Genomic DNA, 27,118 nt, shown 5'->3' on the forward strand with positions numbered 1-27,118 from the left:
GGTTGGAACAGGCTTTCTGGGAAAGCAGGGTAGTTTGCTGGCAGCAGCCATCTCCACCCAGCAGTGGAATGACTTCCAGGCCAGTTCACATGAGGGCTGCAGGGAAAGGTCAGTGAGACTTGGAGAGAGGGATGGGGTGAGTAGCAGATACTCATGCAGGGGTGGCGGCTACTCGCAGAGGCAGCCTTATACCCTGGGATCACTTCTCCAAGAGCAAACCAAACAAACAGGCCTGAGATCAAGCCCTGAGATTAGTAACTGATTCTATTCTCCGTGTCTCCCTAAAGAAAAGAACTGAATGCCGGCAAATCTCTTAAAGTACTGATGTAGCTACTGAATTTTCTCTCCTGATTCTGATTTGTTGAATAAATAATTTAACAACCATAAAGGAAATGAAAACAGAAACAAAAGCATTCATCTTCTTTTCCATATTGCCTTCTTAGTTTTAATTTCGATTTAAATATTTTAGACATATAAACAATTATGGACACTAATAATTGGAAGCCCATGTACTTAGCTCCCAGCTCATGAAACACAAAATTATAAACAATTGTATCTGCACACACCTCCCTAATCTCATTCCTCCCCTCCTAAATATAGTATGTATTATTCCATGCATGTTTTCTCTTTAGTTGGGATATATAACACAGACAAGTGCAAAACCATATATGTACAGTTTGAAGAATACTTATAAAGGAGATACCCATAAAACCACCACTCAATCAAGAACTAGAACATTGCCAGGCCCCACATTCTCCAAGGGTCCTCCCTGATGAAGACAACCTCTGTTCTCCCAGAGGTCACCAACACCCTCACTTTTCTGACAATCATTTCCTTGTTTTCCAAGCTTAACCACCCTTATCTAGATCTCTAAGCAATGCAGTTTAATTTTAGCTGTTTTTAGACTTTTTAAAAAAGATTTTTTTTAGAGAAAGAGAGAGCAGGGGAAGGGGCAGACGGAGAAGGAGAGAGAGAATCTCAAACAGGCTCCCCACTGAGCATGGAGCCTGACATTTTATTTTCTCTCCTGTCCTACCAAGATCCTATGTGTATCCATTTAAGCATCTCCCTAGGGAATGCCTTTGTGTGTTCCCTTTCCAGCACCTGGCCACGGGACAAAACCCATCAGATTAACCCATCAGCCTTCCATGCTCTGCCTCTGGGTGAATGCCATCCTCGTGTGAATTGGTACCACTATAAATGCATGATTAACCATGCCGCCAGGCCATCTGTCCATGTGTTTCTTCTAGTCAGCTCTCTTTTCTTTTTTTTAATTGAGATATAATTGACATGTAACATTATATTAGTTTCCGGTGTACAAACATAATGATTCAATATTTATATAAACTGCAAAAAGATCACCGCAATAAACCCAGTCAATATCTAAGCTTCCTTTTCTATTTCCAATCTTATCATTCTTTCCAAGACCCCTCTGCGCTCTAGGAAATCGCCCCTCCTTCCAGCAAACAGCAATTTGGCTTTTATTGCATAGATTGATGAGGCTATCAGGCGTGAAGAACTCCCTCAACTTCCTACCATCTCCCTGGTGCGTTAACCTTCTTCTCTGGGTTTGAGGCTAAGTCTCCCAAGGAGGCTCTAACTTCTCCAGGATTCTTACTTGCTCCATCAGTCAGCCCTTTTCTGTCCTGAATTTTCAGTCTCTCTCTGTATCTTTTCTTTTGCTGTGGCCTTTTTAATGTGCCAGTTTCGCCCATCATAACAAATAAAAATTCTTCTTCAATCCTGCATCCTTCTCTAGATAGCACACCTTCTTTCTCTGTCTCTTCGTAGCTGGTATCCTCACAAGAGTCCCCACGGCTTCCTCCACTTCCTTATTCCCATTGCAAAGTAGACTTCTCACCCTCACTGAAACTGCTCTCCCCGAGATCAGAGTGGCCTCCTAATTGCCAAGCCCAACAATCTGTCCTTGAACTCTCTGAAGCATGCCACTGTTGACCAGTTTCTCTCTCTTAAAACCCCTTTCTCCTCTGAATTCCATGAGCCTCTTCTGTCTCTCCTCTCCATCTCTTTCCCATCTCCTTTGCAGGGCTCACACACCCTCTCACCTCTTCAGAGCTGCTGGATCTCAGGATTAGCCCTTGGCTTTCTTCTTTCCTGTTTTACGTACACTGTTAAGGTGATTTTGTCTACTCGCATGGTTTCAACCACATACGTTAAATATTCTCAAATTTAAATTTCCAACCCAGCTGTTTCTCCTGAACTTCATGCCCTTATCTTACATAAAACTGCTACTTCACATCTCTAACTGGATGACCCTAAGGGAAATTTGAAGTTAACACGTTCAAAACCTGACTCAGCATCTTCCCACCAAGCATTTCCATCCTCTCTTATTTCCCCCAATTCTCTCTCAATTCCTTGTTTCTTATCCATTGGGCACAAAGGGAGAAATATCATGGCTGAGAGGAGGGAGTTAGAGGGTTGGCTTTCCCTTGCTCTCCCAGCCTTGAGGACGATGTTGTTTGCCAACCGCTTCCCGAGGCACAAAAGCTTGGCTAATGGCCCACTTGCTCTCAACCCAGCTCAGCTCTCCCCCAGCCTCTGATGCACTCCATTCACTACCCACTGCTATTCCTCGGCCTGGACTTCTCTACCTATCATCAGGTTGGTAAATGTGACCGATGTTCAGATTGGATCTCTCGCTTCTTTTCTGATCCCTCTTAAGTGTGCCTCACTGAATGCTAGAAGCTTAAAACCTAAAAGCTACTTTTCCCAGAGTCCCTTGTATCCTGGATTCCATGCATGACCTAACTTTCACCAAGCAGATCAATGTACTTGAGACTTGGGTCGGAGGCCATGATTCTTACTCTTTTGGGAGGCAAGCTCAAATGTGGAAGTGTTAAAACTTCCTTTTTGCTGTGGTTGTAGCAGACTTCCCGGTATATACCTTCCTGAATGTCAAAAATCAGGGTGGAGGCATATGTTTTGTTGTCTTACTACTACTTCCTGTAACACCTCCAAGGTACAGTAACTATGCATGGCACACAGGAACTCAATACATGAATACTGAAAGAAATCTGTGCTATGATCACACTCAGATTATTATCTCCATGTACTTTTCCCTCTTGTATTTTATTGGTATTATTAGTATACAGGGGCATGAATTGCTATTATTAATATCAAAGAGGTAGGGAATTCCAGAATGCCATCACTCTGGGTTGGTGGGAAGGAGCTCCTGTCAAGTTGTGAGAAGTCCTAGGAGTCTTATCCAGAGCAAACACTAAGGGAATGCTCTTTGGATTGGGGTGCACACTGGTAACCATGGACATCTTCACGGTGTAAGATGACACAGGCCCTGTAGGGCTCTCATCTCAAGCTCTTAACATGTAGGCTCTTGATGAATGTTGTTTTATATTTTCACTTATTAATTAGAATAAAACAAAAATAACATATGAAACAGATGCAAAAATAACATCTAGAATTCCATGAAAATGGTGTTTCATGGATGTGGTTTGAAGGTCCATCATGTCCTACCTACTATTGCCTGTTACTTTCTCATACCTAATGTCTCTAAATGAGGCTGGTTCCAGTCACCTCTGGAAGCATTACAGTCAATGGGTGAGTATATTGGAACCACACCCCCAATTCTCCCTCCCACCTCACGCCCAGTTTGTGTGGCATTTTCACTGGTCTATCGTTTCAGGCTTAAGCACTTCCCAGCTTAAATATCTATTACCTCGACATGATTCCATCAAGTGGAAAAAGAATTTAGGGGACATACAATCCCCTGCACCCTAAGAAAATGCACCCTGTCTTCTGATGTTCCCTTCTTTTGGGGCCTCTCCACCATTCTACATTCTTTGTCTTCCTAGGCATCCCGGCCCACTCAGAGACTTTGTTGGATCTGAGGCTGCGAAGGGCCTGCTTCTCTGAGGCGGAAAAAGAGTATCAGGGAAAAACAACTTGCCATTTGGGGGCTTCCTCGCTCTGATGTTTGTTCTGACATTTCTTGACGTTGCCAGCTAAGAGTCCCTTTGGTTGGCTAGAGACATTAAGATATAGTGAAATATTTAAATATCCTGAGGCACGATAGAATTAAAATGATCTCTAAGAGTAGGGGTTTGCGCATTTTTCCTGTTAAGGGACACACAGGAAATATTTTTAGCTTGGTAGGCCATATAGTTTGTCTCTACTCGACCTGTAGCTGGAGAGAGAAAGCAGCCACAGACAAGACATATCTGGTAGGTGTGGCCAGATCTGGTTCACTGGCCGTAATTTGCCAACCCCCGTATAAGATAAATAAATCCATCCTACCTGCATTGTGATCTTTTCAAACATGCTCCATCCAAACGTCCGAATGGCTGATACCCTGCTTCCTTTCTGATTCAAGTCTGTTATTCATTTGTGAAGATCAATCAATAGCCAAATCTTCAGATTATTAACACTACTATTTTATCACCCAAAGATTGGATAAATGACTTATTAGAAAATAAGGGAACTGAAAGTCAGTGTTAAGTCTAACTAGATGTGTAGTTTTGGGTAAGTTGCAGCACTACTCAAGATCCCAGTTTTTTTTTGTTTTTGTTTTTTTTTATCTGTAGGATTAGGGGGTTCGATCTCTTATTTCTTTAAAAAAACATACTGTTTCTGGGGTCTCCTTACGGTGGTGATGGCATGAGAGCAGAGTAGGAACTCCAGCAGCCAGTCACTGCAGGATAGGCATTGAGAAAGTTTCTTCCCCTCTTTGGCTGAGTTTTAGTTGCAAGCAGTGCAGCCAAAACGTAACCAAAAGGAGACATTATGCTTCCAGAGAAGTGTCGAGGAAAAGTACTGCAGGCAGGCAACAGTAGTGGCTGTTGGATCAGGCGCTAAAGGAAAGCGTGGAGAGATTCAACCAATTAGCCTGAAAGTTGGAGATAAAGTTCTTCTCCCAGAATATGGAGGCCCCAAAGTAGTTCTGGACCACGAGGATTATTTCTTATTTAGAGATGGTGACATTCTTGGAAAATATGTAGACTGAAATAAATCACTATTGAAATGGCATCATGGGAAGCTGTCCATTCCACTGAAGTTCTGAAACCTTTCCTGTAAATAATTTCCATGTCTCTTTCATAACAAACTAATGATATCTAAGAACATAATAATAAATAACTCATTGTTTGCTTTTTTACAAAAATAGTTCATGTTGATCATAGCACATTTAGAAAACAGAGTTAAGCAGAAAGAAGAAAACAAGAATCCCCACAATTCCACCACCAAGAGATAACACTGTTAACATTTTGGAACATGTCCTTTCAGTTATCTATCAACTTAGCTATTCTACTTAGTTTCCTATCTATCCTTTAAATAATAAAGATGGCATCATAATAAACAGCTTTGTGATCTCAAGTTTTCACTTAATGTAACATGAACATTTCTGTGTTATTAAATCTTTTTCTACAATATCGTATTTATTAGCTGAGTTCTATTATGTGGATGTACCACAATTCATTTAACCAGTACCCCCTTTTGCTAGATTGCTTCAACTTTTTTATTTCCATAAACTATATTGCAATGGACAGTTTTGTAGAGAAAGCTTTGCACACATGCAAGATATATTTCCTCGATTGTTTTTCAACTTGAAAACTTTTTCATACATTCAGCAGTCATTCCATGTTTGGCCAATAGAGGGCATTTTAGGCTTTCTCAGGGTAAGGCCTTAGAGCCATTTCCATAATACGTAAGAACAAAAATAGTGGTTTTATTGTGAAAATGATTCAATTTTGGATCTTTGGCAATAATCAGCTCCAAAGGAAGAATCAAAGTCATTTATTTTTATCTCTAACAAAACTACTCTCTCTCACACTCACACACACACATACAACACCCAATACTCAAATAATGAAGTGCTCCACTACTCAAATAATGAACTGCTTTGTTAGGATTTCAGCACAAAATGAATAAAAATTACTTCTTTTGCCCAATTCAGAATAACTAAGGAGGGAGTGTTCTGTTTTACACAAAGACCCAAAGTCTCTGCAGAAGACTGCAAGGGATAGTGACAAGCAGGAAAGGGAACTCGATGCTGAAAATATTGACCTCTCCAGAGAGAAGCCCAGACAGCTCCAGGATCTATAGTTCCTTTAGAAATACAGATTTGGGGGTAACACTAAACGAAGTCTTGCCTAGACCACTACTTATCTATCACTTACTAGCCAGGTTTGGGTAGGTGATGCTATATACATTTTGTTAGAACCTGAAATAATTGTTTCATGGGCATTTTTCTTGATTTTTACCAAGACCATAAATTCCCAAGGGCAGTGATCTGCCTATGCTTCCTGGCACACCACCCAATTATACCTGGCAAATTACTAAGTACAAGGGAGGTACTTAAACAGTTGCAAGTCAATGCTAATGGCAAGTTTCTATTCTAGTATAAAGATGATTATTGAGATGCAGAGTAGTGGTTAGGGTGTCGGCTCTGGAGCCAGATTGCCTGTGTTTGAATCCCGACTCTGTTACTAGCTGTACTCGGTACTTTACCCCAGAGCCAATGTTCGTAAAATGTAGGTCGTAACAGAACATACCTCAGATGGTAATTATGAGAATTAAAGGAGTTTAAACATGTAAAATGGTTAGCACAGAGCCTGGACCATGACACATTCCTAGTTAAGTATTACTAGATGGATTACTTGATTAAGTGATTACTGAGGGTTTTTTTTCCCTCTCATTTTTAAATTCTATGATTCTTCATGGCTGATGCTCTCTTCAAGCTCCTCCTGTGGCCCCTGCGGACACCAGCCTCTCTCTGGCCTTGCGGGTGCACCTGCTGTCTGTGGCCAATGGCTGTGCTGGCTCCAGGAAGTTCTCTGATAGAGGCCACACGTCTACCTGGTCGCTTCCTGTTACCTCCTTTTAAATTTTACTCCAGCCATCTTTCATTCGTTCAACAGGAGTTCCATTTGATTCACCAAATTACAATATCTCATAGACAGTCATCTTCATACATGTGATCGGAGAGGTCAACGAGAAACAGAAACGCTTTTCTTCATCGGGCTCAAAAGAAATGTGCTTGGGCCAGAAAGAAAGGAAGCTTTGTGAAAGAAGGAATGTCAACAGGGATGGAAATAGCACAGCATCTGTTTCTTCAGGCCAGTTGGGCTGTGGTTTCCTTTTTCCCCCCCGAGTTGGCCATTTTGTGCAGCGGTTCTCCGCCCTTTTCCAATGCATGCCCACCTGTACTGGCGGAGTCTCTAGGGGTGGACAGGTGTGAGAAATAAAAATCATGTCTCCTTTGGGGCAAGTACTGGAGGCGGGCTGCATTACGGTTACAAAATGTCCTCCTCTCCCATTCCGATAGACTCTAGAGGAGTATGTGACCCCCTCCCTACAAAGTTAATGACATAAGATGAACACAGGAAATAAGCAAAAAAATAAATATTATGTTAAGCTGAAGCTGACTTTATTACCATTTGGAGGTTGGAGCAGTTATGTAAGGAGGAATGGCACTGAAAACAGCTGAGCCCTTAATGAGGCTGGGATGTCCCGGGGAGAGGGGAGAGGGTGTATGGGCATCTGGAAGCAGCAGAAAGTGAAGGAGTGTAAGGAGACAGGCAGGAGGCGTACTGTGCACAAGAAAGCAGTGAGGCCACACTGTGGAGGCAGAACACTTTAGGTGTAATGTGTTAGGCTTTAGAGAATCAAAGAAGGGTTTTGAACAAACGATTGATATGGCAGCAGTATTCATTTTCAACTGAGGGGGCAGGCCTGGGGGAGTGGATGGAAAGAGGGGTGCTCAGGTCAGGCTCGGACTGAAGCACCAGCTCACCATGACGGCACTACCTGAGGGGCCTTGTCTAAGGGACTTGATCCAGTTGAGCCTGTTTTCTCATCAGTAAAATGACATGCCAGAGGTTTCTGGGAGAATTAATCATTTACCAAGTATTTTCCTGGGTTCCTAGAATGTGCTAGACACTTTGCTAGGTGTCAGAGATACAAAAATGGACAAGAAAAGATATAGTCTCTGTGTTCCAGAACTCACTATCTAGTATAGGAGACTGACAATAAAAAAAAAAAAAAGTCAACATTAAAAACTGCAAAGTCTGATAAGGTGATACTGTGAAGACGAGAAGCAGGAAGGGCATCTACATTTTAGTTCAAGAGGTCAGGAAGGGTCTCTCTGAGGAAATGGAATTACTGAGACCAGAGAACTGAAGAGGAGGCTATCAGGCAAAGAGCAAAGGAAAGAACATTCCAGAGAGAGGCAGGAAAAGCTTGGTGTGTTTCCGGGAGATGCAAAGAACCTTAGAGCACATGGGTGGAGGTGGGGGAGATGGAGAGACGGGCAGTGGCTGGGTCATGGCAGGAACAGGGCTTCTATTCTAAAAGAGAGGGTAAGGGGGGAAGGGCATAACTGTACGTGCATTGTAAAACTATTACTCCGCTGTGTGCTAAACAGAATTGGGGGGGGCAAGGGTAAGAATGGGGTATTATTTAGGAGGCTCTCTAATGCAACAGTCTAGGTGACAGATGGTGCTGTCTTACGTTAGGGTGGGAGCAGTGGAGCTGAAGGGAAGTAGATGGATTCAAAGAATATTTTAAACATAGAATCAAAGATTTTGTATGTGGAGGGAAAAGGGAAGAAAAGACTCTTCCATGTCTGGCTTGAGTGACTTGGTAGAAAATATTATTTGCTGATGGGTAGGACCAGAAGATGCCGAATTCTCAAGCCAGGCTTTTATGTTAAGAGAACACATAAAACACCTTGTTCAGTGCCTCGCACATAGAAGACCCTCAATAAATAGAAATTACTATTATTATCTGGTCATTCTGTATTGTAGAACAGTGGCTTTTAGAAAACAGCCAGGAACAGCAACTTCTCTGTCCTTAAATGTAGTCCGTAGGCATGAAATAGAACAGGATTCTGAGACAAACGGATGAAAGCAAGTCTTCATGAAACAAATTACAACAAAATCTTCATTGAGAAGTTAAGATGCAGGTCAATTAACCTTCAACAAAGGAGGAAAGAATATACAACGGGAAAAAGTCTCTTCAATAAATGGTGTTGGGAAAACTGGACAGCCACATGCAAAAAAATGAAACTGAGTCACTTTCTCACACCATGCACAAAAAATAAACTCAAAACATATTAAACACCTAAATGTGAGACGTGGAACCATAAAAATCCTAGAAGAGAGCACAGGTAGTAATTTCTCTGACATCAGCCATAACAACATTTTCTAGATATGTCTCCTGTGGCAAGGGAAATAAAAGCAAAAATAAACTGTTGGGACTTCATCAAAATAAAAAGCTTCTGTACTGAAAAGAAAACAATCAACAAAACCAAAAGGCAACCTACAGAATGGGAGCAGATATTTGCAAATGACATATCTGACAAAGGCTTAGTATCCAAAATACATAAAGAACTGATACAACTCAACACCCAAAAAACAAATAATCCAATTAAAAATGGGCAGGAGACATGGACAGACATTTCTCCAAAGACATGCAGATGGCCAAGAGACGCATGAAAGGAAGCTCAGTATCACTCATCATCAGGGGAATGCAAATCAAAACCACAATGAGATCTCACCTCACACCTGTCAGAATGGCTAACATCAACAACACAAGAAATGACAAGTGCTGGGGAGGATGTGGAGAAAAAGGAACTGCTGGTGAGAATGAAAACCGGAGCAGCCACTGTGGAAAAGAGTATGGAGATTCCTTAAAAAGTTAAAAATAGTACAAGCCCAGTAATTGCACTACTGGGTATTTACCCAAAGAATACAAAAACACTAATTCAAAAGGATACATACACCCCGATGTTTATAGCAGCATTATTTACAATAGTCAAATTATGGAAACAGTCCAAGTGTCCATTGATTGATGAATGGATAAGAAAGATGTGGTACACACACACACACACACACACACACACACAGAGGAATATTAGTTGGCCATAAAAAATGATCTCTTGCCATTTGCAACAACATGGATGGAGCTACAGAGTATAATGCTAAGCAAAATAAGTCACAGAAGGACAATTACCATGTAATTTCACTCATATGTGGAATTTAAGAAACAAACGAATGAAGAAAAAAAGAGAGCGAGACAAACCAAGAAACAGACTCTTAACTATAGGGAATAAACTGATGGCTACCAGACGGGAGGTAGTTAGGAAGGGGTGAACTAGGTGATGGGGATTAAGGAGTGCACTTGTGATGAGCACTGGGCGCTGTACGGAACTGCTGAATCACTGTGTTGTACACCTGAAACTGACATAACACTGTACGTTAACTATAATGGAATTAAAATAAAAAACTTAATTAAAAAAGTTATGATGCATACAAGGAAATATCTACAATACAGCCAACTGAAGAAACTTTGGCTTATTGATCACCATCTGATAAGGTCTTACTGCTTCTCTAAAATCACAGTAACGAGAACATGTAAACCGCCAGAATGCTTCACACATTTAAAGCTTTTATTTTGAAAAATAAAATACAAAAGTCATTAAGTTGTAAATGTATACGGTAATTCCTCAACTTCTCAAAAACAATACAATGAATTATTTAAATAATTAAGATATTTAATATTATCCACATCAATACATTTAAACAGGAAGTGTCTACAAAACATTAGAACGTGTACGGACCACCTATTCCAAGATGAAACTGCCCAATTTCGCTTGTAGAATTCCATTTTAAAACCCTCCCCTTGAAACAAAAGTTTGCAATCTGGTAAGAAAAGATGAGGACCAGAGCAGTTTTAACAGAAAGCACATGCTCCCTCTGGGCTTCTATCCACAGGGTTGTGCACGTATTAGGATCAAGAGCACTGGACTCAGGAAGCAGATCACTCGGGAAGGCCCGAATGTATAGTGACATCCCGCCCTCTCAGTAGGAGACTGGCAAGGGAACAGGAGATGCGGGCCATGGTACATACGCTCCACTGATCTCAGCAGGGACAGCCAGTCCTAGAAATTTCGCTTCTGTTGAAAGGCAGCAGTCTTCCCTAGGGCAAACAGAACAAGGTTACAGGTGTGGAGTCACACTTTATTCTCCCCTGCACCATACTGCCTCCTTCCCAGTTATGGTCCTGGCAGAAGCCAGGCAGACAGGGAGGAGGACAGACAATTACAAGGGCAGCTGCCTCAGAAGGACTACCAAGGAAGCACACTCTCCCGCAGTCTGGGATGCTTTTAGACGCCTGTCAGGAGCTTCAGGACACAAAACAAGCAGATGGCAGCCAAAGCAAGGGCTGCTCCTGCCCATTTCTAAAAACTGTCATCTGCAGTCAAAGCTACTGCAGGGGCCCGGGTAGGGATGTCACATGTCCAGGGGTCCAACATGCTGACTCTTCACTGGAAAGAGTAGATACCAAGGTTCTTTAGAGGAAGCTTTAGAGAACACAGTGACAGTCATTCAAATGCCAAAGGGACCCAAAAGACTCAGAAAGACTAGTAACCTCCCTGAGATGCTTTGTTGTCTTCCTTGCTTCTTCTGAGTCCTTCTCTCACTGCATGCGGCCCTACACGCCGCAACAAGCATACAAGGATGAAATGAGGCTGTGGAGGCAACTCGAAGGCTGGAGTGCACTGACACTTCATTCTGTCTTGTAAAACATTCAATAAATGGATCCCTGCGTGTGCATTTCACAGAGGGAGTTTATCTATAAAAGGTATGATAACTGCTGTTCTATGCGTCCAGAGAGCCTATGTCTAACATTTAGCATTTGCTCCTTAGCAAAAAGGCAGTCATAAATCCTGAAACCTATTATTAGCTCAAAGTCATCCATGATTTTGACATGGCATAGCAGTGTTCGTGTGCTTTTTCAGCCTATTATCCATTAACCCAGCAAGTCATAAAAATCCCTTATTCAAATTATTCAGTCTTAATTTTCTCATCAGTACAACAGGTATAACACCACCTACCTGCCAGAGCTTGGAACTTTGAATGAATTCATTCATATAAATATACATATATGAATATCATATTATTATTACACAGTATGTGTCATATAATATATGTCATTTATACATTATGTATACAAAATGCTTGATATTTTATGCCTTGTATAGAGTATGCAGTCAATACACTGTTATTATATAAAATAAAAATAGAACAGCAAGCAAAACTATAAGAAACAAATCAGATTTTTAAAAAAAGCTTTTTGAGTTCCAAATGATCTAAGGCATTACCACATCATTCAGAACAAAACAGAATCTTAAGGAAGTGTGGGAAAGGGGCGTGAGCTCTGGGCAGCTGCGTCAGGAGGTCTGGGTTCAGAAACCAGCGTTGCCACTAATTGGCTGGTGTCCCTGGACACGTACCTGATGCTCAGACATTAAAGGGACTGGTACGGCATGGCTGGCCTAACCCAACCGTAGCCCTTACCTACAATGAGACAATGTAGGTTACAAATAAGATCTCATCGTACTTTAAAATCAGCAAGGACAGACTTGACCAACTCCCAAAAATATTACTGCAAAAACATCTGCACGCCCAGCGCACACAGAAGCAGCTCTGGCTTTCACCTTCCTGTGATGGGACTCTGACAAAGAACCTGCTCTCTCTGGGGTCAGTTTCCTTATCTGCAAACAGGTTATTGGGGGTAATGGTCTCCAGATTTCCTTCCGCTAAAATATTTTATTATCTTATACTCCCCCTCATATTAAAAATAACAACTAACACTGCTGTAGTGCTTACTACGTGCCAAGCTTTCTGTAGACATTATTATGGTTAATTCTTACTACTACTGTCTTACTGATACTGTCCTCGTTTACAGATAAGGAAGTTAAGACACAGAGAAGCAATTTGCTCAAGGCCACAGAGCCCAGATTCCAACCCAGGCCGACGGACTCCAGAGATGTGCTCTCCATGCCAGCCACACTGCCTCCTAAGACAGCTTAAGCAGGGAAACCCAAAGACCAAGGCATGTCCCCCAACTCTCACCTCATGTACGTAAGAGGTTCCTGGCTCTGCTATTCCACTTCCTCAGTCTGTCAAAGGAAACAAAAGATGTTTGAAAAGTCCTTGAAGTTCATCACGATGAAAACTGACTGCTCCCATTAAAATATCAGGGGTAGCTTGTAGGCTCTGAACACAGATTTTCTAATGAACTCCGTCTGCTACTATTGTATAATAAAGAATCTGACTGGCCTATGTCCCTAGTTCCTGGTAGGGAGACTCTAAATTCTTGGATTTTCCCAGGTAACAGGAATGTCTTCACTATTCAGGAGCTCCCTGGATCATACCTGAGCTTATGCTAAGAGAGGAGATAACTCAGGAGGGGGGCTGGTCACAGAAAGATCAAACCTGTGATTAGAGAGTTGGGACTTGGAGCCAGCCAACCTCTGGATAGGGGATGTTGACTGGGACTGACTTCAACCACACGCTCAATGATTCATCAATCATGTCTATGAAATCAGATCCCAATAAAAACCACGGGTGCTGCAGTTCAGTTCGGTGGAGCTCCCTGGGTGGTGAACGCACTGATGTGCTGCGGACAGGGAGAAGTGCCCTGACTCCGGGTGGTGTGGGCATAGCTCTGTGGTTGAGACCCTCGCAGTCCTTGTCCCACATGTCTCTTCATTTGACTGATCCTGATTTGTATCCTTTATAACAAAACTGTAAGTATAGCACTTTGCCTAGTTCTGTGAGCCACTTTATTTATTTTTTTATTTTTTTTATTAACATATAATGTATTATTTGTTTCAGGGGTACAGGTCTGTGATTCATCAGTCTTACACAATTCATAGCTCTCTGTGAGCCACTTTCGCTAAATACCAAACCTGAGGGCTCTGTGGGCTTCAATTTTCTCACGTATTGTAAGTTAAATCCAAGTCTTTTATAGCCCTTTTCTAAATATGAGTGTGTGTGATGCATTTAACCACAGTAAGGGGTATGAAGTTCCCAGTAAGCCTTTTGCGCATTTTTAATTTTTATTTATTTATTATTATTATTTTTTACTGATTTGTAGGAATCCTCTATATTCTACAAATGAGTCCTTTGTTTCAAATTATTTTATCCCACTTGAGGTATACCTTTTTACTCTCTCTATGATGCTTTCTAATAAATAAATATTATCGATTTTAATGGAGCCCAAGTAATCCATTTTAAAGTTAATGATTAGTGCTTTTTATGATCTGTTTAAGAAATCCTTCCCTCTTAAGGTCATGAAGATATTCTCCTTTATTGTCTCTTTAAAACTTCATTATTTTGCCTTTCGCATTTAGGTCTATAATCTGCCTGGATATGATTTTTGTGTATGCTGTGAAGCAGAGGTTATCCCTTTTAGTCTCAAATTCCCTTTCTTGATTCCTTCAAACTTATTATGCAAAACAGTCTTTGGATTTGACATTCCTTCAAGACTTGCCTCTTGGATTATTCTCTGGCTCCAACTGCCACACGTGCAAGTGACCGATGGCTTATTCATGAACCCAGCCGGGTTTCTGGGGCATCACGCCTAGCCCAGGCTCAGGGGCCGGGGCCTCCTTGTTTGCAAATTTGATCAGTCTTTAGGGGAGATCAGAAGTTCCCTAAGAAGATCTTTTTTTTCTCTGACTCTTGAGGACTCCGAACTGCTCACCCATAACAGAAGTTCGGTAAACATTTGTTGAATAAGTAAAATGAGTGAGAAGGAGGATTAAAGTTGTGTATATGCTAATAAGAATATGCTTTGAAATTCTCAAGTAATACATATCAACTATTAACGGCTGACTGTTATTGAACAAGGATCTGAGAAGACAGAGCCTTCAACCCTGGTGTGAGACAGCTTCTCTTAGAGAGCCCAGCCCACTTACTCCAGGCTTGCGTCAGGCAACGTGACTTCACACAGAGTCTGTGAGGAGGTATGTTTCCCTCACCAATCCATATCTGGAATGATTTTAGAGACCGAGTTCAGTGCTGAGTCTACATTTCCTATTTACAAGCCGATTACTGAGAGCGGCAGTCTGGAGGCAACATGCACTATCATTAGGCTAGAAAGGGAAGTCTGCTGCTGCGCTCCGGTACCAGTTACCCGTTTTTTCCCCACTACGATATGGGGATGGCAGATGAGGCTCAGATGCAGAAACTCTGGGCTACCTCAGGCACACAGTGTCAGCTGTAACACTGCCTGTTTCTCTTCAACTCAAGAAACAAAACCGAAACCTGAGTAAGTGAAGGCGTGACATTACAAGGATTAACTCTGGATCTATTTTCACTAAATCTTTTAAAAAGTAGAAGTTATAATTTTCAAACTCTCATTGTCCTTTCCCAACTTGGGGGCTTTGCAGTTGAGGGCCAATGGCTGTGAATATAATGTATTCACAAGTCTTCTAGGCTCCAAATAAGACAAGTTAAAGGCCATGGATGTACAGATGATAAGAACAAAGCGTGGCTGTATGGTTTATGTCAAGTTAGATCAGAAGGCCGGAGCAGATTCACCAAGGCAGGCTTCTTATCTGTGGAATACCATATGGCTTGTAAGTCACCTCAAGCAACTGGATTTTAGTTATCAGTAAAGTAGTTCCCTAATTTTGGAAGACACTGACACTGAACTCTCTCAAATTAAAACTGTGTTAAATTACTGTTAAAACCAACGATTACCAGAGGCCAGTCTTTCTACCACCAGCATAGCACTCTTTAAAAAGATCCCTCTGACACAAGAGCCCATCTATCACATTAAGAAGAGGAAGCAGATACAGTACCTGTGGTTTTTCTTTAAGAAATTCAGGGAGCTGAAATTCTCCTTTATAGACCTGGAAAAACAAAGCCAAGCGTGAGTTTAAGGAAACAGGTACTGTCATCATCACTTCAGGATGCTTGCAATGCCTGACGGTGGATGGATTTAGTGCTTCATTCTCGGTGAGTTTTAGAATGGGAGGGAAGCCTGTCAGTTTAAAAACAGCTGGCATTGAAGGCCTGAGTGAAATCCCCACTCACCCTGGTCCCACCTGTTCTACATTTGCCTGAGTGCTCGAATGCGGGCTGGCTGGGAGAGGGCCCGGAGTATCCGAAGAAGAAAAAAAGCATCCCAGCATTCCAAGCTCCAATCATGTGAGCTGAGAGAGAAAACAGCCCTGGGCCATCTCTCTCAGGCAACCAACAGAGAATCCACACAATTTAGGAAGATTCCCCCTGATATCCTGTTGAAATCTCCACCCTTACAAATCTAAGATTTATTTCAAATTTACTTTTATTATTTTTTTAAATTTTTAAAAAAGAGTTTATTTTATTTGACAGAGAGAGAGAGAGAGCACACAAGCAGCAGAGGGAGAGGGAGAAGCAGGCTTCCCGCTGAGCAGGGAGCCCCATGTAGGGCTCGATTCCAGGACCCTGGGATCATGAACTGAGCCGAAGGCAGACAGACGCTTAACCAGCTGAGCCACCCAGGTGCCCCCAAATTTGCTTTTCTTAATGTCCCCTATATTCCCATAATAATTTGAATATTAGGTGATTCTTAAAATGATGGATCTTTAACTTCAAGAAATCTTATAAAAACTTACTCTTCTCAATGTATAAAATTATATTACAAGCAATAATAAGGAAATAACTTTAAAAAACAATACCACTTATAACAACATGAAAAAACCCCCACCAGATACCTGAGAATAAATCTAGTAAAAGATGTATAAGATCTTTACACAGAAAACTATAAAAATTATTGAGATAAATTAAAGACCAAATAGAGAGACATACCACTTCCAGGGACTGGAAGACTCAATATAGTAAAGATGTTCATTATCCTTAACAAAGGAATTCCAATCAAAATTCTAGCATACTTTTTTGGGTGGAGAGGGCAGGGGTACTTTCAAGCTGATTGTAAAAGTTATATGGAAATGCTCAGGGCCAGGAATAACCAAAGTAATCTTAAAAAGAGCAAAGTGGGGGAGTTACTCCACTAGATATTAAAACTTATTATTATACAGCTATAATTAAGCCGATTATACACTAGATATACATACAATTATAATTGTTACAATATATATTAATATATGTTATATATACTATTATATATATAAAATAATAAAGATAATAATTAAGTTAGAGTGAAGACAGTAAGGCTTTGGTACAAGTACAGACAAATATATTAATGAAACAGAATGAAGAACCTAGAAACAGACCCTTGTATACAGATACTTGGTTTATGACAAAGGTGGCATTGCAAGCAATGCATTTTAATTAGAATGAATAAATAAATAAACGTGGTATATAAAGATATTGAGTAGCAATTAAGAAAAATGAACTACTGCTATGACAATAACATAGATGAATCCCAACACACAATGAGAAGCATAAAAGCCAGACCCCTAAAAGTGATATACACGTCTCCATTTAAAAAAAATTATTTTTTAAAGATTTTATTTATTTATTTGACAGAGAGAGACAGCCAGAGAGAGAGGGAACACAAGCAGGGGGAGTGGGAGAGGGAGAAGCAGGCTCCCAGCAGAGGAGCCTGATGTGGGGCTTGATCCCAGAATGCCAGGATCACGCCCTGAGCCAAAGGCAGACGCTTAACGACTGAGCCACCCAGGCGCCCCTCCATTTAAAATATTTTAAAGTTTGTAAAAAGGCGAAACAACTTGATGATGTTAGAAATCAGGATATTGCTTACTCCGGGGAGAAGGGAGGTGGTAGTGACTGGGAAGGGGATGAAAGAGCTTCCAGGGGGAATTTTCTGTCTTAATATGGATAGTAACTGTGAAGGTGTATCCTTTTTTTTAAAAAAAAGATTTTTATTTATTTATTTGTCAGAGAGAGAGCGAGAGCACAAGCAGGGAAGCAGCAGGCAGAGGGAGAAGCAGGCTCCCTGCTGAGCAAGGAGCCTGAAGTGGGACTCGATCCCAGGACCCTGGGATCATGACCTGAGCTGAAGGCAGATGCCCAACCGACTGAGCCACCCAGGCGTCCCAGGTGTGTTCATTGTGTATAATTTATACAGGTATGATTTGTGTAATTTTTCTGTATGTTATACTTCAAGAGCAAAAATGAAAAAATTAAGCCAGTAACTTAATGCTAAAAATTTATTAACACACACACACTCTCTCTCTCTCTCTCTCACTCTCTATTTAAATACAAGGATGTTTCAACACGGCAACAGCAAAAAAACTGGGAACTATTTGTGCCAATGAAGAGTAAAGAAGGTCTCCATTTAGGGCGCCTGGGTGGTTCGGTCGGTCATGATCCCAGGGTCCTGGGATCGAGCCGTCCGTCAGGCTCCCTGCTCAGTGGGGAGTCTGCTTCTCCCTTTGCCTCTCCCTCTGCTTGTGCTCTCTCTCTCTCTGTCAAATAAGTAAATACATAAAATCTTAAAAAAAAAAAAAGATGGTTTCCATTAGCCAAAGTCTGATAATTGATGAACCTGAGAAAGTAGGATAAGAAACTACAGATGGTTATTGGGAAGAGAGTCACTGAGTAGCCTCTCCTCGCAAAAAGAAGTCTTCTAAATGGTGAATCCTAAAGCCCACAGACCTAAAGGATTCTTACTTGGTTATAAGATGACCGATTTACTTCTAGGAGTAGCATTCTCTGAAACTCAGAGAATGAATGTACTTTGTGCCTTCTCTTTCTCTACAGTTTCTAAAACCTGCCCCATTCTTCACAGTCTCTTAGAAGCCTAAATTAAAACGAAGACATCGGACTTTTGGATAGGGCCCGTCTTCAGAGCTGCATCACAATGTCAGGGAAAGTGGGTGCAGGATAACAACACTGCATCCCCTAGGACTGTTTCAAAAGCTACCACGATCTCTTTCACACCCTCAAATATTCCCAGGTCACGGGGGTCTAACCTAGCTGCTCCCCGAAGAATCTGCATGGAAGAACCCTCTTCGTTCTACCCTATCACCACAGGCCAAACATTGTTCCAGCTTCCTGCACCGTGCCCCTGCCCATTTTACGGAGATGTAACTGACATATAACCTTGTATTACTGTTCCAGCTTTCTTTCTTTTTTTTTTAAAGATTTTATTTATTTATTTGACAGAGATAGAGACAGCCAGCGAGAGAGGTAACACAAGCAGGGGGAGTGGGAGAGGAAGAAGCAGGCTCACAGTGGAGGAGCCTGATGTGGGGCTCGATCCCACAACGCCGGGATCACGCCCTGAGCCGAAGGCAGGCGCTTAACCGCTGTGCCACCCAGGCGCCCCGTTCCAGCTTTCTGATGCAGGAAGTATCTCAGCCCCTGGAGTTGTGTATCATGTGATTTTGCCCTAGTCCCTCTTCCAGTTAGTGGGTTAGGTCCCCAAGCAACTTTTCTTATATTCCTCATATTCTCTGACTCAGAAACTGGCTCTCCTCTCCTTTAGCTAGCCTCTTCTGCTAGAATTCAAGCAGAAGATTCAATGAAAGCCCAGGGGTTTACACAGCAAATCACTGGCAGAGTGAGGCTCAGAAGGCCCCACCCAGGACTGTCCTGTATTTTATTACCATTAGCAAATCTTATGGTTAAATCTTCCCTTTTCTCAGTTCACTGTAAAAACCAGCAAAGACATGACAGAAAATATGAGTGGGAACATGAAATAATATAAAAGTCTTCCAGGAACCAACAATTCCAGAGAGGTAAGACTTATATGAAGGGGGGAAAACACCCCTAATTATATGATGTCTCAAATTTAATTAAAAAGCAAAAAGGGGTCAGGATAAGACATCAGATAAAAGGCTCAATCAAAAGGTAAGTGGGAAGCTGCCTCCTTTCATTATCCTTTAGGGAACAAATGCTTCAAAAGATAGAAACTATGGCACTGACCAAAAGAACACTTTCTGCTGACGAAGCAATTCCTATTCAGTGCAGGAAATCCAGCACCACATTGCTTATAAAAACAGCAAAATTGGGAATGGAATTTCCTTTGGTTAAATGAACAGTGTTTCTGGACATACTATTCTCTGGTACTAATGGACTGAGGATTGTGCTTGATAGCAGAATCCAAACATTCCTACAGAACCCTCTCACCTCAAGCCCTGAAGGAATGATGAGGAGGCAAAAGTAGGCTCCTGATTTGGAGGGTGCATTGGGAAATAAAAATAAGAACAGCAGGCAAACAGTATCATCTCAGGTTGGTGTTAAGTGCATGCGTCCTATGTATTATCTCATCAAATCCCACAGTCTCTGGAGGGAGATATATTACTCCTCTTTTTACAAATGAAGCAACTAAGGCACAGAGAAATTAAGTATTTTATCCAATGTAGTGAAATGGGAAGCAAATAGGTACCATGATTGAACCTGCATTTTAAAAGGATCATCTTGATTGCTCTGTTTACATTGTAGAGGGCCAAGGATAGAAGTATGGAGGTTATAGCAGTAACCCAGACAAGAGAGGATGACAAGGAGGTGGTGAGAAGTGGTAACTTTGTGGATCTTTATTTTTCTAATTACACCTATTACACAGACTGGATGTGGGGAGTGAGAGAGCAAAGGGGAGTCAAGGATAATTCCAAGGTTTTTGGCCTAAGCAACTACAAAGTGGAAATATGGAGTTGCCAAGAACTGAATTGGGAAATGTTCTGGCTACAGCATATTTTCAGGGGGAAGATCAATAGTTTAGTTTTGGATATACAAGCCTGGAGTTCATAGAAGTCTGGGTTGGGATATATAAATTTGAAAATCATCAACTTACAGATGGTATTTAAAGCCTTGACACCTGATAAGATAACCCAGGGGCTCAAGGCAGACAGACAACAGCAGTGGACTTAACACTAAGATATGGGGGCATTCTAGCAGGGAGAAGAGGAAGAAACAGCAAAGACTGAAAAGAAGCTACCAGTAACACAGAAGGAAAACTTAAAAGGTGGTGTCCTTAAAACCAAGTGAAGGAAACCTATCAAGGAGGGAGCAATCAATTGATCAAAAGAGGCTGGGAGGTAAGATGGTAACTGACCACTCGATATAGCAACATGAAGGTCACTGTCAATTTGACAGGAGCCAATTAAATAAAAAGGCAGCTGTAAAATTCTGTAGAGAGTGGATGTAGACAGAGAATGGAGAGGAACTGGAGACAGGGAGTACAGAAAACTTCAGTTTTGATGTAAAGGGAAGCAAAGAAATGAAGGGCAGTGGCAAGGCAACCGGAATCAAGAAGTATGGGTGTGTGTGTGGGTGTGTGTGTGTGTATGTTAAGATAGAAGAACTAAGGGTATATTTGTTTGTTGATGGGAAAGATCCTGCTGGAGAGCAAAATCTGATGATGCAGGAGACATGGGGACATGGACTTGGGTACCCAGGGGAAGGAAACGCCTTCAGAGAGGAACATGGACGTTCACTTCTGTTACCCACTTTCTATTATGAGAGAGGAGGATATCAGGTCTGCAACACTTCGCTTCCTCTACTCTCTCAAAAATTACATAATAATTTTTGGTTAAAGTCACACTCTGTCAGTTTCCACCATTATGATGATATAAATATCACATATTTACATTTTCTTACACAACTTATTTGTTGTTGTTTTAGCTAAAGTTAGTGATAGCCTCATATATTTTTTAATTAGTAGACTTTAGTTTTTAGAGAGGTTTTAGGTTTACAGAAAAACTGAGCACAAAGCAGAATCCCCATATATGTCCTCTCCCTCTCCTACAGTTCCCCCTATTAAAATCTTGCATTACTGTGGTGCCTTTGTTATAATTAATGAACTAGTATTCATACACTGTTATTAATTAAAGTCTTTAGTTTGCACTAGAGTTCACTCTTTGTGTTGTGCTTTCTATGCATTTTGATGAATGCATAATGACATGTATCCACTATTACAGTAAATACAGAGTAGTTCCATTATCATAAAAATCCCATGCTCCGCTTACTGATCCCTCCCATCCTTCCCGCAATCTTTTTACTATCTCCAATTCTGTCTTTTTCACAATGTCACAAAGTTGGAATCCTATAGTACGTAGCCTTTTATTTTTTTTAAAGAGATTTTTAAAAAATATTTTATTTATTTGAAAGAGAGCAAGAGAGAGAGCATGCATGAGTGGAGGGGGAGGGGTAGAGAGAGAGGGAGAAGCAGACCCCCCCACCAAGCAGGGAGCCCGATGCAGGCCTCGATCCCAGGACCCCAGGATCGTGACCTGAGCCGAAGGCAGACATTTAACCCACTGAGCCACTGAGGCGCCCCTGTATAGCATTTTCTTTTGAGTCTTTCTTAGCTCCATCTCTGTGCTTACATTACCCAGGTGTTCTTGCATGTTATCCACTTTTCCCATCCAAGCCCTCAGCATATTCATCATACTTAATTCCCAGTCTGATAATTCCAAAATTTCTGGCATATATGAATCCAGTTTGAATACTTTCTATTGTCTCTTCCAACTGTTTTTTGCCTTTTAGCACATCTTGTAGCCTTTTTTTTTTTTTTTTTTTTTTTTTTGGTTAAAAGTGGACATGATGTACTGAGTAAAAGGGACAGGGTAAAGAAGCCTTTAGTGTGAGCTTTTACGTTTATCTGGCTAGGAATCAGCTTGTGTTTACTGTTGGTTGGAGCTGTATGTATCAGAGGCTAAAATTTTTCAAGTGTCCTTGCTTTTGCACTTCTTGTTGTTCTGGGGTTTCCCCAGAGACTTCTTTTAAAAATAGAATCTGAACATTGTAGTTCTTATAGTAGTAATCCACTGTTATTATACAAGAGCCTGACTGGTGTGATAGTAGGGTATGTGTGTTTGGGGGGTGGGGGAGAAAGTGTTCTATAATCCCATAATTACATCTGAGTATTTTAGTGAGTCTGTGTGCCTGGGTTGTAACCATTCTAAGTGCTTCTCAGCTTCCCCTCCCACCCCTTCAGGTAAGACAGAAAAACCAGAGGGGCTAGAGTTGGGTAGTTTGTTCCCCCAGGTCGGTCAGGCTTTGGTAAAATCGTCTACTTTGAAGGCAAGCTGCTGTTAGTATCCCAAGCTTACTTTAAAATGGTTACTTTCCCCTTCCCTCTGTCAGAGCACCAGAGGATTTTTCTCTGACCTTCACCCTGAGCACCTTGAGGGTAAAATTCATGAGAGTTGGGGGGTCCCCTAAGACTGTGCCCCTGGAGTTTTTAAACTCTCAATCTTTTGAACTCTCACTGAGCCTCTGGCAATTCATTACTTACAGTTTATGCATTCCCAACAGTACTGACTCCAGTGGGAGAGTTCTGCTCTATGATTCTTGGCATTTACGTTCCCTCTTCCATTTTTCCGCCTTTCCCAAAATATCCTTCCTGAAACCCTGTTTACTTCCATCTGAACTGCTTGTTCTCTAGGTTTTCTCCTCAGGTATTGTCTTGGGATTTTCCAAGAATATCACACTTTTCCGGTTTTGATTCCCATTTCCTTGCCCAGGTCTTCTATTTACTTGGTTAATCCTTCATCTTTGGTACATTCTTCAGTAGCTCCTGAGAAAGGGTGTATAAGAAGCAAATCTTTGGGGCGCCTGGGTGGCTCGGTCAGTTAAGCGTCCAACTCTTGATTTCAACTCAGGTCATAATGTCAGAGTAGTGAGACTGAGCCCTGCGTCAGTCTCTGCACTCAGCGGGGAGTCTGCTTGAGATTCTCTACCGCTGCCCTCCCCGACCCCTCTCTCTTCAAAATAAATAAATCAATCTTTTTTTAAAAAGGCAAATCTTTTGCGATTTTGCATGTCTGAAAATGTCTTTATTTTATCCTAATACTTGATTTAAAGTTTATCTGGTTATATAATTCTAGATAAATAGTTTTCTCTTTGAAATTATGGCATCAAGGCTGATATTCTTCTAATTCCTGGTCCTTTCTATGTGACCTTTGTTTTCACTCTAGAAGTCTTAAGGATTTTCTTTTTATCCCCAGTGTTCTCTAAGTTTATGATAATGTGCCTTGATAAGACTCGTTTTCTTCACTCACTTCTGGAGATGCATGTCCTTCTGTTCCTGGAAATGTCGTTATATTACAACTTTGATAATTTCCTCCTCAACACTTTCTTTTTCTCCAATTAGTCAAACATCGGACCACCCGAATAAAGTCTCTAATTTTTTTTCTCTCCAAGTCATCTGTTGGTCCTTCTGTTCTACTTTCTGATTTTCTCAACTTTATTTTTCCAATTCTTTTACTGATTTTAAATTTCAGCTCTCATATTTTGTTTCCAAATTTTTAAATTCTGTTTCTGTTTTTGTTTTTAAAAAAAAAAACCACCTTATTCTTATTCCTTCATCTTATTTCTGCAAGAACATTAATTATAGTTCTTTTACATTTTCTCTTGCTCATTACATTGCTTTTTTCCCCTGTGTGATCTCTTTTTCTCTTTCTTTTGGTCTCTCTCTTTTGTGCTGGAGAAGTTCTGCAAATATGCTGTGCGTCTTGGCTGTGAAGCACAAAAAGCTGAAGTTCTGTATATGAAGACTGAGGCTAATTACAGGTGTGCTTCCTCAGCTGGCTCTTCTGTTTTTTGTTTTTTTGGTCAGTGTTCTTTCTCCACGTATGAAGGTACACCCATAGTACGCACAGTCTCTGAAGTCCAGGTAGGTAACTTGGGTCTGGAGGCTGCAAACCACTATTTATGGAATTGCCAAATAGAGGAACACGCCACTACTGGAAAAGAAATTCTATGTTGTACAGAGGAAAAAGATAAAAAAAGATAGGAGAGACATGTAATTCCCATAATCTTTAGCTTTACTGTTAATTATTTGCAAGAGACTGGGGGTACGAGGAAAGACTAACCGCTCCCCTCTGAGCTCTAATCCTTTGAGTTCGAAGGCGGTTTCTCAGAGCCTGAGCATCACAGGGATTGCTTTCTTGGTTCGACCTTCGCCCTCTCTAGCAGGCCTTCCAAGTCTGTGTCTAACAAGTTATAAAGGATACTGCACTGCTTCTGAGCCACTCACAGAGCAAAGCACTTAATAAAGCCTAAAAGAAATGCCGATAAAAATGTGAGTTCCACATATTTAAAAGCTTTACAGCTTTAACTTGTGGTAGTGACAGTGTGTTTCCATTTGAGAGGCTATGGCTGGCAACAGACACAATTTCCAAAGAAATCACTCAAATATAAAAGTAAATTGTACTTGCTGCTTTGGGTTTACAGCCTGAAATCAGGTTCAAATTTTTGAAGTGAGGTATAATTAACTTTATTATAAGTACAGCCTTTAATTGTGAAATTACTTAGGATACAGAGCTGAGGAAGGGAGGAGATTTTGCCTAAATTGCCTGAGAAGTTTCCAAAATCCAAGAAAGAAAAGTTTCAAAGTATTGTCTGAAGCAAGCAATGCGTAATACTGATTATTTGTCCTCAGGTCACTTTCAGTTTTCTTATAAAATTAATCAGGAACTGACCCACTAAGCCCAAAACCACTTCACTGTTACCGCAGCCTCACCTATCCGTAGTAACAATTTACAACTAAAATGTAAACAAAAGTCTGGGAGCAGCTAGCGGCAGTTCGTGGAGGTCATTAATGGGACTCTGCAGACTACAGGTTGAACCCTCCACAGGTCCCTTTTCCTTCACACAAGGTTTTATTCAACCTGAGTTATTCAGTTTCAATTTATAGCAATTAGATATAGCAAACACATAGGCAAGTACTGATAACTGCAAAGTGACAAATAAAGCAAATGGAGACACAAATTATAAAAAGGCAGACAGAAGCCTCGAAGATACCGACAATTCTATATTCTACGTAAGGAGGGGGCAACATTTTCTCTTTATAATACATACAATGACTAATTTTCTTCTGATGAAATAAAATTTCATCAAATTATGATCAGTAATTTATTTAAGAAGGTAAGGAAGTATGTGATCAAATCCAGAAGGAATTCTACACCAAATTATTAATTAAGATTTGTTCCGGGACAAGATCTATCCAGAAACTTGACTTTCTAGAGTGACTGACTCCCCAAGAGATGGTCAAGTTTCTACAAGCTACAGGAGAAACCTTCAGAAATGTTATGAGGCCAAACTCTGAATGTGGCTTGATCTTACAGAGAATATTAAACTTTCACTAAATTGTTTCCACACTAAAAGTGTTTATGGCCCATTCTGAGACACAGGTGCCTTGTTATTTGTGGTAAGCTGCCTCTGAGACTGGACCCCTAGGTTTGCTGCCTGGTATCCATGACCTGTGTAATCCCCTTCTTTTAAGTGTGAACTGAATCTGGTGACTTGCTTCTAACAACTAGAATATGGCAAAAATGATGGGATGTTACTTCTGAGATTAGGTCACAAGAAGTCCGTCTATCTTCTGTTTTGGGTAATCTCTCTTGCTCTTTGCTTCCTTGCTCTGAGGAAAGCCAGCGGCATGTCATGAACATCTTTATGCAGAGGTCTCTGTGCCAAAGAACTGATATCTCCAGCCAATGACTGACAAGGGCTTGAGGCCTGCCAACAGTCACAGGAGTGGGTTTGGAAAGGGATCCTCTTCCAACTGAGTCCTGAGATGACTGCCACCCTGGCTGAAAGTGTGACTACAATCTCATGATACTAGACCAGAAGCATCTAGATGAACCGCACCTGGATTCCTAATCCTCAGAAACTGTGTGATAATATGTTTGCTGTTTTGAGCAGCTAATCACCTTAAATTCTGAAGTGCCAGCAGAGAACAAATACAGATTTTGGTGTCATGAGTAGGGTTTTCTTATAACAAATACTTAAAATATGGCGGCAGTTTTGTAATCGGGCAGCAGGAGGTAGCTGTAAGGACTTCAAGGAGGCTTCCTATAAGGTTTCAAGGAAGGGAGGGACATCTCATTAGAAACTGGAGGCAGGGGGATCTTTGTCATGTCGTAACAGAAAGCTCAGCAACCCTGTCACTTGCAGTTATACAGAAAGTAGAAAATGAGGCAAACGAACTGGATGGTCCAGCTACGGAGATTTCCAAGCAAAGTGTTGAAGATACCAAGTTTTTTCTTGATGATTATAGTGAAATGCAAAAAAGGGGAGAGAAATTGAGGGAAGGATTGTTAAAAAAAAAAAAAGAAAAGAAAAAAGCCAAGAGCTCTGAAATTGGGTGAAAACTCAGCCTTGCCATCGTCGATGTGAGCGGCTGTGGCACCGTCACATTTCTCTCACTAATTATCACCTTCCCTGCTTTTAACTCTCCTGCCTCCCCCTTACAAGGACCCTTGCAATTACACTGAGCCCGGGCCCATCACATAATACAGGATACATTTTTAATTCCTTAATACATCTGCAAAATCCCCTTTGTCATGTAAGGTAACATATTCACAGATTTGAGGGATTAGGACATGGTCATCTTTAGGGGGCCATTCGGTATTCAGGCTACCACAGGTAAG

General features: G+C 41.1%; 1 protein-coding gene and 1 pseudogene across 2 annotated transcripts in view; one reads left to right on the forward strand and one right to left on the reverse strand.

Annotated features, from left to right (window-relative positions):
• Positions 1–3,572: 3,572 nt before the first annotated feature.
• LOC148110482 (10 kDa heat shock protein, mitochondrial pseudogene) lies at positions 3,573–4,978 on the forward strand (annotated as a pseudogene).
• Positions 4,979–10,399: 5,421 nt separating this feature from the next.
• The window catches only part of TPST1 (tyrosylprotein sulfotransferase 1), a 165,704-nt gene continuing 148,985 nt past the window's right edge, over positions 10,400–27,118 (reverse strand). For both annotated transcript variants that reach the window (XM_045786125.2, XM_045786121.2), the window contains exons 4-6: positions 15,629–15,679; positions 12,891–12,937; positions 10,400–10,950 (exon numbers count right to left, since the gene is read on the reverse strand). In XM_045786125.2, coding sequence (XP_045642081.1) covers positions 12,920–12,937; positions 15,629–15,679 — 69 coding nt within the window. In that variant the 3' untranslated portion in view covers positions 10,400–10,950; positions 12,891–12,919. The remainder of the gene's footprint in view (positions 10,951–12,890; positions 12,938–15,628; positions 15,680–27,118) is intronic.

This window comes from Ursus americanus, chromosome 2 (assembly GCF_024610735.1).
Source record: "Ursus americanus isolate L20-20 chromosome 2, mUrsAme1.1.p, whole genome shotgun sequence".
Classification (NCBI taxonomy): domain Eukaryota; kingdom Metazoa; phylum Chordata; class Mammalia; order Carnivora; family Ursidae; genus Ursus; species Ursus americanus.